This window comes from Misgurnus anguillicaudatus, chromosome 1 (assembly GCF_027580225.2).
Source record: "Misgurnus anguillicaudatus chromosome 1, ASM2758022v2, whole genome shotgun sequence".
Classification (NCBI taxonomy): domain Eukaryota; kingdom Metazoa; phylum Chordata; class Actinopteri; order Cypriniformes; family Cobitidae; genus Misgurnus; species Misgurnus anguillicaudatus.
In genome coordinates, this window is record NC_073337.2 from 21,763,427 (window position 1) to 21,781,432 (window position 18,006).

At 37.7% G+C, this 18,006-nt stretch overlaps 1 protein-coding gene across 12 annotated transcripts in view; it reads left to right on the top strand.

Annotated features, from left to right (window-relative positions):
- Window positions 1–15,888, top strand: part of LOC129432202 (uncharacterized) — a 109,016-nt gene extending 93,128 nt beyond the window's left edge. For 10 of the 12 annotated variants that reach the window (XM_055190453.2, XM_055190459.2, XM_055190456.2 and 7 more), the window contains 5 exons: window positions 3,188–3,258; window positions 4,321–4,431; window positions 8,119–8,216; window positions 13,568–13,637; window positions 15,529–15,888. In XM_055190453.2, coding sequence (XP_055046428.2) covers window positions 3,188–3,258; window positions 4,321–4,431; window positions 8,119–8,216; window positions 13,568–13,637; window positions 15,529–15,780 — 602 coding nt within the window. In that variant the 3' untranslated portion in view covers window positions 15,781–15,888. The remainder of the gene's footprint in view (window positions 1–3,187; window positions 3,259–4,320; window positions 4,432–8,118; window positions 8,217–13,567; window positions 13,638–15,528) is intronic. The other 2 variants (XM_055190458.2, XR_008640010.2) reach the window with 2 other exon arrangements.
- Window positions 15,889–18,006: the final 2,118 nt, after the last annotated feature.

The window sequence follows — 18,006 nt, forward strand, 5'->3', positions numbered from 1 at the left end:
AATCGATACACCAACACAAATAACTCAAAAGTTATTTTTACTTTAAACCAGACTGCAACCAGACAGAAATGACAGAAATGTGTACAGTAGGCCTATACCCAAGTTCTTTTAACTTTTTGTATGTAGCTATGATATAATAAAGGCTTTTTACTGAAAAGGAATAATTTTAAAACATCAAATTATGTATCAGAATATTTAATTTGTGTAGTTTTGCCTTTTAGACAATCCATTTTTATGCATAAAGTATTATGTTTATGCAAAAATATTGAAACTTTTTTTGTGTCTTAAAGGGTTACTTCACCAAAAAATGAAATTTGTCATAATTTACTCGCCCTCAAGTTGCTCCAAACCTATATACATTCCTTTGTTCCGCTGAACACAAATGAAGATATTTTAAATAAAAATGTTTGTAACCAAACAGATCTGGGGCACCATTGACTTCCATGGTGTTATTTTTATTTACTATGAAAGTCATTGGTGCCCCAGATTTACCTCAATATTTTAATTTGTTTTTAGCAGAACAAAGAAATGTATACAGGTCTGGAACAATTTAAGGGCAGGTAAATGATGACAGAATTTAGATTTTTGGGTGAACTATCCCTTTAAATTAGTTTTTTTTTTGCCTTTTTTGTTTTCCTGTTAGGGTGTTAAAAATGACTGGAAAACGAGACCGAAATCCTGAGAATTTTTTTTATACAAACAGCAAAATGTTAAAAACGAACTTAACTTGTAAATGCAAATGAAGTAACCAAACACATCTGGGTCACCACTGACTTTCATAGTGTTATTTTTATCTACTATAAAGGTCAATGGTGCCCCAGATCTACCTAAATATCTTCATTTGTTTTCAGCAGAACAAACACATCCATACAGGTTTGGAACAACGTGAGGTTGAGCAAATGAGGACAGAATTTGGGTGAACTATCACTTTAAATATATTAATTTTGTTTTAGGATTTTTTGTTTTCCTGTTAGGTCAGCTTTATCATGTCAAACAGGCTGCATTTACACTTCAATTCTTAATGCATAGATATCATCTTTTGACCATATCTGATTTTTGTCCTGCCTGTTTACACATACTTTAGACACGCCTCATATCCGGTGTAGTGTTAGCTACGTTAATACTGTATCATTATCACTTATTTAAAGTAAAGCCCATTGTTAATGATTACCTCCGGCATCATCATCCACATTGTCTTTCTCTGTCATCAGAACAACGTTGTGTCTTGACATCTGATCAAAGTTGGCCTGATGTCAAGACCAAACTTGGGCTTGACATGAAAATCCAACATTGAAAGACGTCAAAATTCGATGTTGATCCGACGTCAAAATCCAACGTTGATCCGACGTCGAGACCCAATGTTGATCCGACGTCAAGACCCAAGGTTGATCCGACGTCAAGACCCAACGTTGATCCGACGTCAAGACCCAACTTTGATACAAAGTCAAGACCCGACGTCAAGACCCAACGTTGATCCGACGTCAAGACCCAACGTTGATCCGACGTCAAACCCAAGGTTGATCCGACGTCAAGACCCAACGTTGATCCGACGTCAAGACCCAACGTTGATCCGACGTCAAGACCCAAGGTTGATCCGACGTCAAGAACCAATGTTGAACCGACGTCAAGACCCAACGTTGATCTGACGTCAAGACCCAACGTTGATCCGACGTCAAGACTCAACGTTGATCCGACGCCAAGAAGACCCAACGTTGATCCGACGTCAAGACCCAACGTTGATCCGACGTCAAGACCCAGCGTTGATCCGACGTCAAGACCCAAGGTTGATCCGACGTCAAGAACCAGCGTTGATCCGACGTCAAGACCCAGCGTTGATCCGACGTCAAGACCCAGTGTTGATCCGACGTCAAGACCCAATGTTGATCCGACAACAAAATCCAGCGTTGATCCACATTGATCCGACGTCAAGACCCAACGTTGATCCGACGTCAAGACCCAACGTTGATCCGACGTCAAGACCCAGCGTTGATCCGACGTCAAGACCCAGGATTGATCCGACGTCAAGACCCAATGTTGATTCGACGTCAAGACTCAACGTTGATCCGACGTCAAGACTCAACGTTGATTCGACGTCAAGACCAAACGTTGATCCGACGTCAAGATTCAACGTTGATCCGACGTCAAAATCCAACGTAGATCTGACATAAAATACTTTGCTTTAATGCTCTTTGTTCTGATAAAAATCCACATTTGGAAGTGGCTCAGATTGTATAGGAAAAAATCGGATCTCTGTAAGTTTTTTATGTTTACACACGTGCAGCAATATCCGATCTTTGTCAGATGTAAGCACTAAATCCGACTTTTTTGTGCCAGTGTAAATGCAGCCATAATATAAACGACCAATGCACAGGTGCGATCCAGATTACACCCAGACCCAGGACGGCCGATTCAGTGTCTTAGGATCATCAAAGTCAGATAAAGAGTGCAGATAAAGAGAGAGTCATCTCCATTCTCACAATCCACATCAGCTCAATGATCCGAACGCGTCACTGTTTCAGATTCGAATCTAAATCCGAGCGCTGCTGAGGGACGGGCCGACACTTTGAGCTGCTCCCGTGAGTCTCGGTTATTTGCAAACAGATGTGCGTCCCTGGACCGAGAGGTTTTGATCAATCAGGCTTTAACAAGTCAAGTTGACTACATGCGAATGTTACTCTTTGCATGTGAATGGGAGAGGCCACGCAAGGCCCGGGTTTGATTAGGGGTAAGCTGATAAATGGCAGATTGAAACGGCCCCCTGTGAACGGGGTGCAGCTCATTGGGCCCAGCGCTTTAAATCCACAGTGATATCAACTCATTCCTCCCTATTCTTCTGTCTCACTGATGAATAGATCTATTATTCAGTGGATTCTGTCCATCTCTCCCTTTCGTTTCATGTATTGGAGCGATTGCGGCTTAGATGAGGTCTCCTCCTCCACTTTTTAACTTCTTTTTTACTATACCATTCCTCTCATCTGGAAGCTATTCTTAGTTTTCTGTTCCATCTGCCTTTAAGCTCTTCTTGCCAAATGGTTGAATTTTGGCCTCTGTACTCAATGCCTTCTGACTTTTAGTACTTTTAATTCTCTAAACTATAGTGAAAAACAGTACACAATTGTTTACTTTATGTTGAGTACTGTTGTAACTTCTTTACTAACTTTTCATTGCTTTGTCTGCTTCTTAACAGTTGATTTCCTGGCAAAATACTGCATCCTTAGTCAGGAGAAGCTGTCGTTGTACAAAAAGGCTTTTGAGGCGGTAAGTAAAAGTGCTTTGGGATATACAATACTATGTACACTACACTTTCAGATAAAAAGGAACAAGAATGTACAAAAATTTTCACTGGGGTGGTACCTTTTAAAAAAGTACAATTTTGTATTACGGTGATTCTCGCGAAATTAGACTTATGAGGTGTCATAAAACATTTTGATAAAAAAAGTAAATGCAAAGTAAGAGTATCAAAATAGGAAGCAGTTACAAACATCTTTTCACATACTATTTTGCACATGATTTCAAATGACATCATACAAACCAATTTTTTTTCACATTTGAGGGGAAAATGTTCATTACTGCAACGTGTCCATAGCTGGATTTGGGTTCTTTGACATGGAAATATTTTTCTAAAAAATAAAAGCTTCAGTGCATGTTATACTATAAACATTTACAGTAAAGAAACATGAGGTATTTGGTGATCATTGGTAAATGTAAAGACAATAATAAAAAATATAAATGTGTCCAAGAAAAATGTTCTCATCATCCTCCGCAACAATTTTCAATCCTTGTTTAAGCCCCCAAGGAACTAACATTTTCAACAACAAAAATTGTTGGAAGAGACATAATTGAATGTGACACTCAAGATGGCTACCAGGTAAGCAGTTCTTATTTTTTCTCTCCAGATAAAAGTTGAAATTTTGTTTGTCATAGTACTTAAACAACTTTTTAGTTCTCATTACCGAAACATGAGTTTGCAAGTGCATTTATTTAATGTAATATCATGTTGCGGTAATGATACTTTTTTGATAATGATAATCTAAAAAATGTAAAAAAAAAAATATATAGGAAAAAATGTTAAATCCTCTAAAAATAATGGTTATAGTAAGTTCAGACCTTAATCTTATATGTGCAAAAAAAAAATGGCGTCAAGGGCTTTTTAAAAAATCTGATGCTGGACACCCTCTAAGTCTGGATTTTGTGAGAATCACCCATTAAGACCTTTTTAAAAGGTACCATCCCAGTGACAAATATTAAATTTTAAATTTTTGGTCATTTAAGACAGCCTAAGTGAATTTTTAAGTGTTATTTATTATGCTCTACCTGCAGGCTGATAGTGATGGAGATGGGTATCTGAGCTGCCTTCAAGTGCTGGTAGCCCTGAAAGAGATCATTCCTGCAGAACTTCTGACAGAAGATGAGGAAATATATGTCTACAGGGTAAATCTTGTTTATTGTAAAGCATATTGTATTATTTACCAGTCTCTTTTTTTATGGGTCATTGACAAAAACAGTTCGGCAAGATGAGAAAAAAAACTTGTTTTAAAAGCATGCATCAGGTTTATTTCAATGCACATAGTCTATTTATGCAATATAAAATTACATTTGCACCATGAAAGTTAAGACTGAATGGACCTGAAAATGTCAAATGGTGTAACCGCCAATTGCGGCAATATTAAACATTTTATCATTCACCTTGATGGCATGTAAGTGTAATAAAAAAAATCATTTAAAAATATCATTTTATTAGTTATTTCTAAATGTAAATTTTTATTCATTTTTGTAATATTTGTCCTAACATATGCTGTCTAAATAATCTTTGACAAATGATGTAAAAATGTATGTAAAAAAACATATTACACTAAACTAGATGATTATATTTTATTCCACAATATTCAACATATTTATATTTCCATAAAAAAATACTAGACCGGTTACACCACATTGACATTTTTGCAATTATTCCCCAAATATTCTGTCAAAATTAAATAAAACCAGAAAATTTGGACTTGTTTTTCAAAAAAGAGAATGTATGCAACTAATCTGCAAATTTATTTTGAAATTTAAACCCTTTTATATTTAATTGAACCATACGGACACAAAATAATTAGCGTCACGTCATTGACTCTTATATATGAATTGCGCCTACTGATACAGTAACATTATTTCAAGCCTGTATTGCTTTATCACCCGATTTGATAATGAATTATCAACACACACAAATCTGTCTTGCGCTGTGCATTTTCCCATCTTGCTAGCATTAACATATTTTATCAGACTCTTAATGGATTCGTCCAACAAACCGGTATGGCCTGAATGGCCTGAGGCTGGGATTAAGTGGAGTTGAAGCGAAAGTATTTGATTAACACATAATGTGTGCCAAGAGTATTCAGTTAATATCATTATCTCATTTGTGACAGAGGTGGTGTTTAGTGGCTTTTGCATATGAGTTCCTCATATATTCCTGATTATTTAAAGATTTTTTTATCATTTTAAAATTAATTTCATTTAATTTCCACTGGTACTTTCACTATATGCAAATGCTTGTATTGAAATACAATTCAAAATTCAATTTGTAAAAGTAAACTGATCAAACCTATAAAATAACACAAATGTAATTGTGACTACAGAAAATGTAAATAAATCAAAACTACGTAATATTTTAGCTTCTTCAAAGTAGTCACCCCAGTGGTTCTCAAACTGGGGGGCCGCAAGATGGGCCAGGGGGGCCCCAGTTTTATGAAATACATTAAATTATTATAAATCCTGCATAATTAAACCTCAGATAAATAAGGCTAACCAACAGCGCTACATTGTATAATCTATAATGTTTTGTTTATGTCAAATTTTTAAGTTTGAGATCATTTTGTCATTCATTTTCTATGAGGGGTCGTAAAAGGGTGCACCCTAAAGGGGGGCCGCATGTCTAAAAGTTTGAGAACCACTGGCCTAGACTTTGTAAAATGTATTCTTGTTATTCCCAGTTTCTTGAAGTCTCACCCTGAGGTGCTTTTTAAACAGTATTGATGGATTTCACATTTATGCTGAGTTCAAACTGGCTGTTTTTTTTCATTATTCCACAGACAAAAATATACAAAAAAGGTTTCTGTAGATGGGGTGGTACCCTCAAAGGTAAATTTTTGTACCTTTATGGGTATACAACATATTGAAATGTTGTACCTTGTGGAGTACAATATTATACACTAAGGACCTATTGTGTACCTTATAGAACAATTTTGTACCAGTTAAAAACAGTTTACTGTACTATTAAAGGTACACGATAAGTCTTTAAGGTACAGTAATGTACCCAAAAAGGTACAACATTGTATTATGTTTAGTATAGCTGTAAAGGTACAAAACAAAACCTTAGGTTGCGTTCACACCAAAGCGTTTAGACCGGCGGCCGGCGTAAATTTTCAATTGTTTCCAATGGAAGCCCTGCGTTTTTCAAAAACGCCAGCAGCTGGCGAGTTTTGTCCGTGCTCTGCGTTTTGTTTCTGCCCTCAGCACCGAGAGTTGAAAAATGTTCAACTTTGGGTGAAACGCTCAGTTCGTCAATCTCTCTCTCACTCAGTCGTCCAATCACAGTGGAGGAGGTGCGGGACACATATTACAACAAACAATTGCTGCATCGTTCCACAAAGTATCACAGCAATCAAAGCACTTAGCTGAGAAAGAGCTGGCAAGCGCCTACAGTCGGCGTCCGTCTGGCTTTTTTGAACCGCGTTTAAACGCTTTGGTGTGCACGCTACCTTAGGGTACCATCCCAGTGACAGAAAGGGTACAATTTTAAACCTTTTTTCTGACAGTGTCTGTCCAATGCTCTAAAAGCTGTTTTTAACCCATTCTGGGTAAATATGGACATAATCCACTGCTTGGTTAAAAATGACCCAATGCTGGGTTGTTGCAACCATGGGTTGTAATAACCCAGCAGATGGGTGATTCTCAAGAAATCCAAGGTGTCCAGCATCAGATATTTTTAAAAAGCCATTGAAGCCAATTTTTTTGCACAAATGAGATTAAGCACAGATGTCATTTGAAATTTTTCATAACAATAATCTAAATTATCATTTTTAAAAATTATCATTACCGCAACATGATATTACATTAAATATATGCATTTACGAACTCGTGTTTCGGTAATGAGAACTAAAAAGTTGTCTAGGTACTATGACAAACAAAATTTCAACTTTTATCTGGAGAGAAAAAATAAGAACTTCTTACCTGGTAGCCATCTTGAGTGTTACAGTCAATTATGTCCCTTCCAACAATGTTTTTTTTTTTTAAATGTTAGTTCCTTGAAGGCTTTAACAATGATTGAAAATTGTTGCGGAGGATGAGAACATTTTTCTTGGACACATTTATATTCCTTGTTATTTTCTCTACATTTACCAATGATCACCAAATACCACATGTTTCTTTACTGTAAATGTTTATAGTATAACATGCACTGAAGCTTTTTATTTTTTTGTTTTTTTAATTATAAATATTTCCATGTCAAAGAACCCAAATCCAGTCATGGACATGTTGCGGTAATGAAAATTGTCCTTTTAAATGTAGAAAAAAACTAAATTGGTTTGTATGATGTCATTTGAAATCATGTGCAAAAATAGTACATGAAGAAATGTTTGTAACTGTATGCTTCTTATTTTGATACTTTTACTTTGCATTTACTTTTTTATCAAAATGTTTCATGACACCTCATAAGTCTAATTTCGCGAGAATCACCCAGATTGGTTGAAACAACCCATCATTGGCTTATTTTAACCCAGCTGTGTGTTCTGTCCAATATTTTCCCAGAATGGGTTAAAAACAACCAAGCAGAAAGAGTGCAGTCATCCCTTTGAATTTAAAAAAATAAATATAATGTTTTGACTTCTAAGGAAAAAACTAAAGGTTGCCACAATTATATGTTTGCTTACAAAAAATATAACATGAAAGGATACACCTTCTGATCACAAAAAGTTATTATGAAAAACAATTTAGAACATCACGCAAAAGTGGCATCCACTCCCAATAAAAATCCTTCTGTATTAGAGTTTCTTGATCTGCTTGACAATCATATTCTGCTCTTTATTTATTGGCTATTTATTCTCTCTGTCTCTATTAATCTCTATTTGTTCTCAGATTTTGGAGCTGGTTGATTTTAGAGTGACAGACGGCCTTACAGACCTGCGGCTGTTTGCGGTAGTAGCCAGTTTGGCCCAGAAAATAGCCACATTGGAGTAAGTCAACAAGTCAAGTGTTCAACACACACCCATACATGCTACACACAATAGCGTTGGAAGAGCAGTCACCGACCTTCCATAAATTAGACGCACAGCATATGAATGGTTACGTGTGCAGATACTTTCATCCAAAGCGTACGTTATCCCTTACATATTCAAATAACGGCATCAGCACACCATCATCGCTCATCTTTCAGTCCCCACAAATCTCTACTTGGATATGTGATTCGATGGTGACCCAAGACAGCTTGGGCGGTCGTGTGTCGTCGTGAAGTCCATTACTGTGATGAGGGTTTGGGGGCATTTGGCTATGATGCTACATTACAGCCCATATGCCAAAGATTCCCACACACAGGCCCTTTCATTCCCATTCACTTTTTTTGGGATCTTAACAGCTTCCACTCAACCCAGGGGCCTATTCTGGGTTTCCTGGGTTATGCGTGTGAGGGGATTTGGGGTCACGCCTCTCCGCTGATTTACGGCATTGCTCTTTGAGTGTGTGAGCGATGCTTTTTCCCTGAACTAGTGGACAAATGAAACAAATGAAAAGGAACAAGGGTGTTTCTTTGGGACGGACACAATCGAGACATTTATGCGCTCTAACCTTTTCTATCAACCTCTACTGAACCCTGATATAGATTTGACCCCATTCATTAGCTGATATACACCCAGTCAGAACGTTCATTACATTTCAGTGACATCTGAGGCGGGCACTCGTTGGCTGATCAAATGCAAACCAAAATGTCCAAAATTTGTATACAAAGTAAATATTATAAAGGCGATATATTTAGATTTATTGTAAAGCCACCCTATTTGTGCCATAATGGCTGTACCTGCTATAATGCGATTGTCCAGCCTCTTAAAGAGTTTTTTGCTGTTTTAGCCTATGATCAAACATATACAAATATATTTGGGATTATGTTCATACTGTATATACGATCCCAATACAAGTTATATGTGTGCTTTTGCATAGATGGGCTACATACTGGGTGGGCTGCATGTGTCCCTAAATCTGTGTTTTAATTGGAATGATTCAACTCTGTGACTCACCAATACAAAATGAAAAAGGAGAACAACCTCCGTCCCGTATACCACCTCTTTCACGCATTTTCACGCCCTCTGACCTGGTCCGAGACATAAACACACTTACCGCCAAAACCTGCTTGTCAAAACAACTCCAGCCACCCAAACTTTAAGTGGGTCACCCGACCCCCTTATAAACTCCAACCATATCTAGCACACCCCTCCTAGTTAGGACCGCCAAAACTTTGGCAATTTCGTAAGTGTGGGGTCTTCTTGGGGGGTGCTGAGGAGACCCTAACAATAGAATTGGGTTAAAACTGCTATTATCCTCCTTTCTGTCCCCGCCGCGCTATCCATTCCCCCGGCTATTATCCGTGCTGCAGTTTGGGCTCTTTTTCTGCAAACCAAGTGCAATTAATGATCATTAGCTGGCCTGTCTTCTCCCATTCCCATCAAACCACCAAACCACAAGGCCAGGCGAACCAAAAATTTAGTGGGGTGGTGACTGTACTCTTCCCAGCATGCCCTCTGAACAGAGACGTTCGTTAACACTGGAAGACCAACACCGTGCCACACGCTAGACACTAAGGCACTGTCCAATCTGAATAGCTTGTGTATCCGAGTAATTATCCCAGTGCGTGCGTGTGCAATTGTGTATAGGTGCGTGTTGGTCAGGGAATGTTCGAACCAGAGCGCGTCCCACAAGCCCCCCCCCAAACGGCTCTAGTTTTTCTATCCGTTATATTGGCGGGTTGGCCTTGGGTTCGAGATCATTGTTTTAGGGGACAGGGCATAATGAGCAACCACAATGGGCTCAGAACACTTTAGCATCACTGCTTCGACCCCCACCCGAAACAACGGCGCACCACACGATTCGACCCCGCTAAAAAAAGTACCCGCCAAAATGTGCCAACATGTACTATCTGTACAAAACCTATGCTAATGTATAGCTCATCCGTAGAGCATTGCATAAGGTCATTGGTTTAAACTCAGGAAACACAACCTTGCAGTGCACTGAACTTGCTTCCAAATCCATGAATGTAAAATAACCTCAGGGTGCGGCCCATCCAAACATGAATATTTTCCTCTTCCATTTCTGTAGCGTTTCCATTACCCTTTAAATTGTGCAAATTGACATTGCGAATTGAAAATACTGCCAATGGAAACACATCAATATCTCCCATATAGACGGTTTCAGCAGTAACAACATAAACAAGCGGCTGTCGTGGTCCGCACGTAACTTCCGGTAAACTCCGCTAAGAATAAATAACAACAAAGTTTTTTAAACTTCATTTATTTATATAACAAGCAAAAAACAACACAGATTACCTAGGAAACCAAACATTTATTATTTTCGACGAGGCATTTGTTCGAGAGATCAGTTAGCAACTAGTCAGACCATTAAAAAAAAAACGAAACCAGAAGTAAAGTTCGGATCCAGATGTGTATCGCGTCAGCGCATGTGCGTCTGATGAAAGAAACGTCTATATGGCAAAAAAGTTTTTCAGGCAATTCGGAAAATGTGTATTTCGCAAAACTGCAATGGAAACAGTTTATTTGCATTTTCAGGTCACCCGATGCAAGTAAGTGACATAATTCTTATTTGAAGATAAAGAGGTATATGGGTTAATGACATGACGTTAATTATTTTGTGTCCGTATAGTTCAATTAAATGAAAAATGGTTAGAATTTCAAAATAAATTTGCAGATTACTTGCATACATTCTCTTTTTTGAGTATCAAGTCTAAAATGTCTGGTTTTATTTCATTTTGACAGAATATTTGGGGGATAATTGCAAAAATGTCAATGTGGTGTAACCGGTATGTGTCATTTGGTGTAACTAGTATTTTTTTTAATGAAAATATAAATATATTTATAAAAAAATGCGGAATAAAATATAACCATCTAGTTTAGTGTAATATGATTTTTTACATACATTTTACATCATTTGTCAAAGATTATTTCGAAAACAGAGCTGTTTTCAGCATATGTCCGTACAAATATTACAAAAACGCATTAAAATGTACATTTAGAAATAACTAATACAATTATGTTTTAAAATGAATTTTTTTTTTTTAAGATTACGCTTACATGCCATCAAGGTGGATGATAAAATATTTAATATTTCTCATACTTTGGCACAATTGGCGGTTACACCATTTGACATTTTCAGGTCCATTCAGTCTTAACTTTCATAAAATGGTATACGATTCGACCCCGCTAAAAAAAGTACCCGCCAAAATATGCCAACATGTACTATGTCTACATAACCTGTGTTCCTGTATAGCTCATCGGTAGAGCATTGCATAAGGTCATAGTTTTAAACCCAGGAAACACACATACAGAACGTATACCTTGCAATGCACTGAAGTTACCAAATGCATGAATGTAAAATAACCTCAGGGTGCTGCCTATCCAAACATGAATATTTTCCTCTTCCATTTCTGTAGCTGCATTTCCATTAAATTGCGCAAATTGACATTGCGGCTTGAAAATCTCGCCAATGGAAACATGTACATTTCGCCCATATATGGCAAAAAAGTTTTTCACGCAATTCGGAAAAAGTGTATTTCGCAAAACTGCAATGGAAACAATTTATTCTAATTTTTAGGTCACCTGATGCAAGTACGTGACAATTCTTATTTGAAGATAAAGTGGTATGTAGGTCAATGACGTGACGTTAATTATTTGGTGTTGTATGGTTCAATTAAATGTAAAAGGGTTAGAATTTCAAAAAAAAATTGGCAGATTACTTGCAAACATTCTCTTTTTTGAGGACCAAGTCTAAAATTTCTGGTTTTATTTCATTTTGACAGAATATTTGGGGGATAATAGCAAAAATGTCAATGTGGTGTAACCGGTCTGTGTCATTTGGTGTAACTAGTATTTTTTAAAATGAAAATATAAATATATTTATAAAAAAAATGCGGAATAAAATATAACCATCTAGTTTAGTGTAATATGATTTTTACATACATTTTACATCATTTGTCAAAGATTATTTCGAAAACAGAGCTGTTTTCAGCATATGTCCGTACAAATATTACAAAAACGCATTAAAATGTACATTTAGAAATAACTAATAAAATTATGTTTTAAAATGATTTTTTTTTATGATTATGCTTACATGCCATCAAGGTGTATGATAAAATATTTAATATTTCTCATACTTTGGCACAATTAGCGGTTACACCATTTGACATTTTCAGGTCCATTAGTCTTAACTTTCATAAAAATGGTGCAAATTAAATTTTTTATTGCATAAAATTAACATATATATACACTATGTGCATTGAAATAAACCTGACTTTTGAATTGCTCATCTTGACAAACCATTTTTGTCACTGACCCATGTACTAAAACATCCCAGATACACCTCCAAACGTGTCTGCTTCCAAGCATAAGAGGCTTTCCTTGCCAATAATGTTTGGATATCACTCCTACATCTCTTTTGATTTAAAATAATCTACTTTTACCTCCAAGAAGCACCTATACATTGCCACTCGTAAGTGTAATGGGCTTTCCATAGCATTAATGTTTGCATAACACTCCTACTGTACATCTCCTTTGGTGGTTTGGAATGACTTATCGCGAGAGGAAAAACTAGATTTTAGTCGCATATCATCGGTTAAAATGGAAACATGTCATTTCGCAAAAGACTCTTTTATTGACATTTACAAAATAACGCTAAAACCAGATCATTCACAGTAGTAACTGAATTATGGTCTGGCAAAGCTATATAGACAAATCATTTCCAAAGGGGCGTCACCAACGGACGTCTGTCAAATGCTTCTTTTTTGATAGACCTAAAACCAATCACAGCGATGAAGGAGATGACGTATGCAGAGTTATATCAGACTTTTGCCATATCCAGTCGGTAAGACAGCGATTACATCTTTTTTTAGATATGAAGGCTTCGAGTGTTGTTCTTGGCTCGGGTTTTAACGAAAAGGAAAAGTTTAAATCGCTTAAAACAAGCGTGATAGCTGATTTGAAAGAGTGATGTTCCACGGTGGCATCTATCTTATGTACAAAATCTGCTTCACCGTCGATGCGCTGTTGTCATCGTGTAAAGCCCGCCGCAACGTGGTGCCGCGATTTCTCGGCATTAGAAATGGGCTTGAATGGCCTCTTTGCCAGACTTTTTGCAGAGCAAATCTAAATCTGCCGGAAGTTGTCTGGGTTTTCCCAGGCTAAAATAATGGTAAAGTTTTGCGCAAATCTGCAATGGAAATGCAGCTTGTGAAAAATACAGTATGAAAAAATGAAAAAAACATTAAAAGTGACATGCTTGTAGAAATCTCAGCCTTTTTTTTCATTTCCAGTGAGTTTATGCGCACCCTTATCAGCAAGATGGATTTCAAGTCTCTGGAGATGAAGCTTTACAAAGCCAAGGTTTGTTTTCAGTCAATGCTAATGATATTTGGTGGGAGGGATTGACTAAGTATGAATGTTTCTGCCACTTATTTTCATTGTGTTGCTTGTTTTGCCATTTCTGAATCAGCTGTTTAAAATGCCAAAAGCATGCTGGCCTGCACCGCACATCTGGATATATGTTCAGTGCTTTTCTCCTTTTCTCTCATTTGATGAATTACATCTGCCATAATCACTAAAAAATACACAGACATTTTCTGTTTACAGCATGCTTTCTGTTGCAGTCTATTATTAGCCTAATTTACATAAAAATGAGCCCTGTTTGCCCTATAAAAATTGATGATACTTAGTTATATACTAATTTAGCACTCTATAACTTGAATTGTTGGTGTTACCATAAACTAAATTTGTCATTGAACATCTGTCATGCTTACTAGCAAACAATTCCTCATCATTTTGCTATTCTGACACCCCTGCCTCCATTTCTCTTCTATCAAGTGCTAATTATAGTGAAATAGAGACCGCAAAACACTTTAAAGGCCAGCTCGAGTAAAACTAGCCGTTTCCGTCAAACGCCTTGCATGTTCATTGAGAAGTAAAAAAAAAAGAGAAATGGAGTTTTCTCTCATTTTCCCTTTAGCTTTCCCCCTCCCTCTTATTCATGGATTACAGCCTGTAATCTCATTAAAGTGGCCGGCAGTGTATGTCTAGTGCAGCGTGCTCTGTAATCAGGCCAAGACATGCTGCTCATCTCAGATAAAGCAGAGGTATAAGGTGGCCATTCAGTAGCAAGACCCAACCGGACCCATTGAACAGAGAGGGACGGCCACTGAAGAGGGCGGAGACTTAAAAGTTGATGGCAGAGGCTACGGAAACCGAGCCCTGCCTGGTCTCGAGGTTAGTTGGAGAGGGGTGGCTAATTACAGAGTGAGCCGGACTCGAATTGTTATTGAGGGAGAGGAGAGCCGGCACTTTGCCAGGGGATTATGGGACACACACACTCACTTTTAGTCATTACTTTGGATGCATTTAACTGTGCAAACAGGTGCGCTTACAGAAGAGTAGGAAAAGACTGCTGTAACTCGAGCCTCTAAAGGCACACGTGTGAATGAAGCGCGCGCATGTAAACACAGGTTATACCAACATCTATCATCTTTTGCGCCGACTATTGAGTTGTGCACAATTCGGGCTCTGCTTTTGTGTACTTTGTCCATTGTAATCTAAATATAGTTTTGGTGAAGTCCATTATATTTGCTAAAGTATAACACAAAGCTATATATATATATATATATATATATATATATATATATATATATATGAAAAGCTCAGATGCAAAACCCTCTAAGTGCGTCTGACATGATATTCTTGCAAATTAGCATTTTTATCTGTATTTGATGAATGTATAGTACGTGCTAAAGCATTTAGTTAAAGGAATAGTCTACTCATTTTCAGTATTAAATATGTTATTACCTTAACTAAAAATTGTTGATACATCCCTCTATCATCTGTGCGCGTGCACGTAAGCGCTGGAGCGCGCTGCGACGCTTCGATAGCATTTAGCTTAGCCCCATTCATTCAATGGTACCATTTAGAGATAAAGTTAGAAGTGACCAAACACATCAACGTTTTTCCTATTTAAGACGAGTAGTTATACGAGCAAGTTTGGTGGTACAAAATAAAATGTAGCGCTTTTCTAAGCGGATTTAAAAGAGGAACTATATTTTATGGCGTAATAGCACTTTTGGGAGTACCGCCAAACCCGTAGATCGGCTGAATGGATTCCAAAACGGTAAAAATCAATTGTTTAACTCTAGGGAAGCTGGAAAATGAGCATATTTTCCAAATAAGTGGAGTGTCCCTTTAAGTGTCGCATAGTATGAATTTAACCTGAGTATGCATGCTTGTTCCACAGCAGTTGTTCATGTTCCTGCTGGAGGCGCAGACAGGGGGCGCTGTGGTGCCACAAGGCTGCATAGACGGTGAGCATCTACTCGTGGAGCTCAAAGCCGGGGGCATCAGGCCAGAGGACGAGGCGTCGGTGAGACGGGAGCTTCGCGGCCTTCGCTCCCTTGACCTTCTTGACTTCCTCGCTCACCTGCCTCTCTTCATCCTCATCCACAACTCGGTCATCGCCAATCCCTTTGACGACTCCAGCAACCTGTGAGGGCATCTACAAGAACAGATAATAATTAAGTGAAATTCGCTCTCGAGTGTATGAGATATGTAAGATTGCGATAGAGATGATAAGCCAAATAAAATAAAAAGAAATTCATACTTGAATTGTTCTTCGGTTATATAAGTCTCCAGCCTACCACAAGGTAATCTTAAATTATTGCTGGAAATGTATGATTGCAAAATCAATTAGTACCAGCTTGCTGTACTTTGTAAACCAATAACAACTACATGCCTCTGCCAAACATTAGCATAGTGCTGTCTGTGGTACTGAAATAATGTTTACTTTTCAGTCAGGTCATTTTTCATGCAGGCTAAATCTTTCATTAACTGTAATTCAACAAAAAACAAAAATCCTATCATCACCGATGATAATCACCCACGAAACTCCGCAGAACTCAGAAGAGGAAAGGGAGCAGAAAAGCTTTGACAAGCATAGAAAGCACCGTCACATTCAGACATAACAAAAGTGTGCATTTGTATGAGAAAGAGGAGAGAGGGAAAAAACTGAAAAGGATGGAGGTAGCGAGAAAAACATAGAGCGACCGGTCTCATTTAGCCTAAAGAAATGGCTGTGGTCCTCTGTTCGAGATTGGACAGTCATGAAAGGCTCTCTGGGCTCTTATGAGGAAGTGAGTGCTGTCTAACAGTCTGCATCTTTAGCTTCAACAAAGTCCACTGAAGAAGTTGAGAGGCAAGGATGGCAGCACTTTCAAAAAGAATGAAAGGGACCTGGAGGGTGCGGATCACAAGAAGTCCACATGAGTTTCAACAGAGGGAACATCAGAGGGGCCCAGATCACTAATCAGTGTGGGTTACATGCGGCCGCTCCTTTTCTATTCAGGCCTGCCATAATGAGGAGGCAACGGTCTGCCACAAAGGGATGGACACGCGGACGGGCACGAATGGATTGCGCACAAAACTACATAACCAATTGCATCACTCGTTGTTGTCCGGTTCAGACTGCATGAATAGAGTGAAACTCTTCATTAAGTTTTCAGGGTAACTAGCACACCACAAGTGAATGAAAAAGTTCGGATATGTAACTTCTAAAAGTTATCGTTTTGGTCTGAACAAATTTGTTTCGCGTATTAAACAATCCTCGTGCGTCAAGAAAGGCATAATTAAAGTACATTTGTACTTTTCCGTTGAACAATGCTCGCACTAGTTTCGTCTGGGACGTGTTTTTGTCAAATTTAACACCTGCCTCTCGTGTACAGCGCTGGCTTCCAGACCCTGTGTTTTTAAAGGGCGAGTTGTTGAGTGCGCGCTGCTGTCAGAAAGGCACACGCGCCTTTAGCTGACTCCACTCGAGCGCCGCACGCGCGCACAGAGCCATTCAATTTATTACAGCAGGCACGCGCCCGCCCCGCGCACGCACGCTCTACCTGTCAAGCGCGATGACTTTTTCTAAGTTATGCAAAACGTAAATTTGTTTTTAAAGGTTTATGTGTTTACTAGAATAAAAACTAAATAAAGTAATAAATAAAATGTTGTACCGTCTTGGCCTTTTTAGAACTACTACTTATACTATTAATTAACAAATAATAATAATACATTTAAGTTTTAAAATGCATTTGTCCAGTATTTTGTCTCCTATTGTTTTGTTTTTGTCTTTTATGGTTTTGTTTTTGCCCTAGTTTGGCTATTTAAATGTCTTGACGAAAACTTTTATAGTCCACTTGAAAAATGCAAAGTATACTTTAGTATTTAGTCTACTAGTATATTGTATTGTATTGTAGTAAATACTACATTTTAAAATGTATACTATATTGTTCTTTGGTCGTAGTGAATTGATAAACTGTTTTGAATATTGTACTTATATTTATTATGGTATGGTTCAAGACTTAAATGTCTAGCAATTTTACTACAGCCTACTATAGTAAGTACTAAAGTGTATAGTTCGGTGTTTTTAGAGATCAAATAATAAATTGTGATGTATTTTTGTGGTACAATATGCTTATTTTTTCAAATGTGCTGTGTTTACCAAATTGGCATTCAGTATGAGCACAGGCAAAGAAAACTGTCCAGTATTCTGGTCACGTCTTCTCCTGCCTGACGACAGGCAAACTGCCGAGAGTTAGCAGGCTTATCACTTTTGTTGCTCATGAGAAAAAAATGTATGAACATTGATGCTTATAGTTCTGCTGTTGTATGACTGTCATGAGAATATGTCCAAATGCATAAAACAAACTCTAAAAGACAACATAAGTATTTT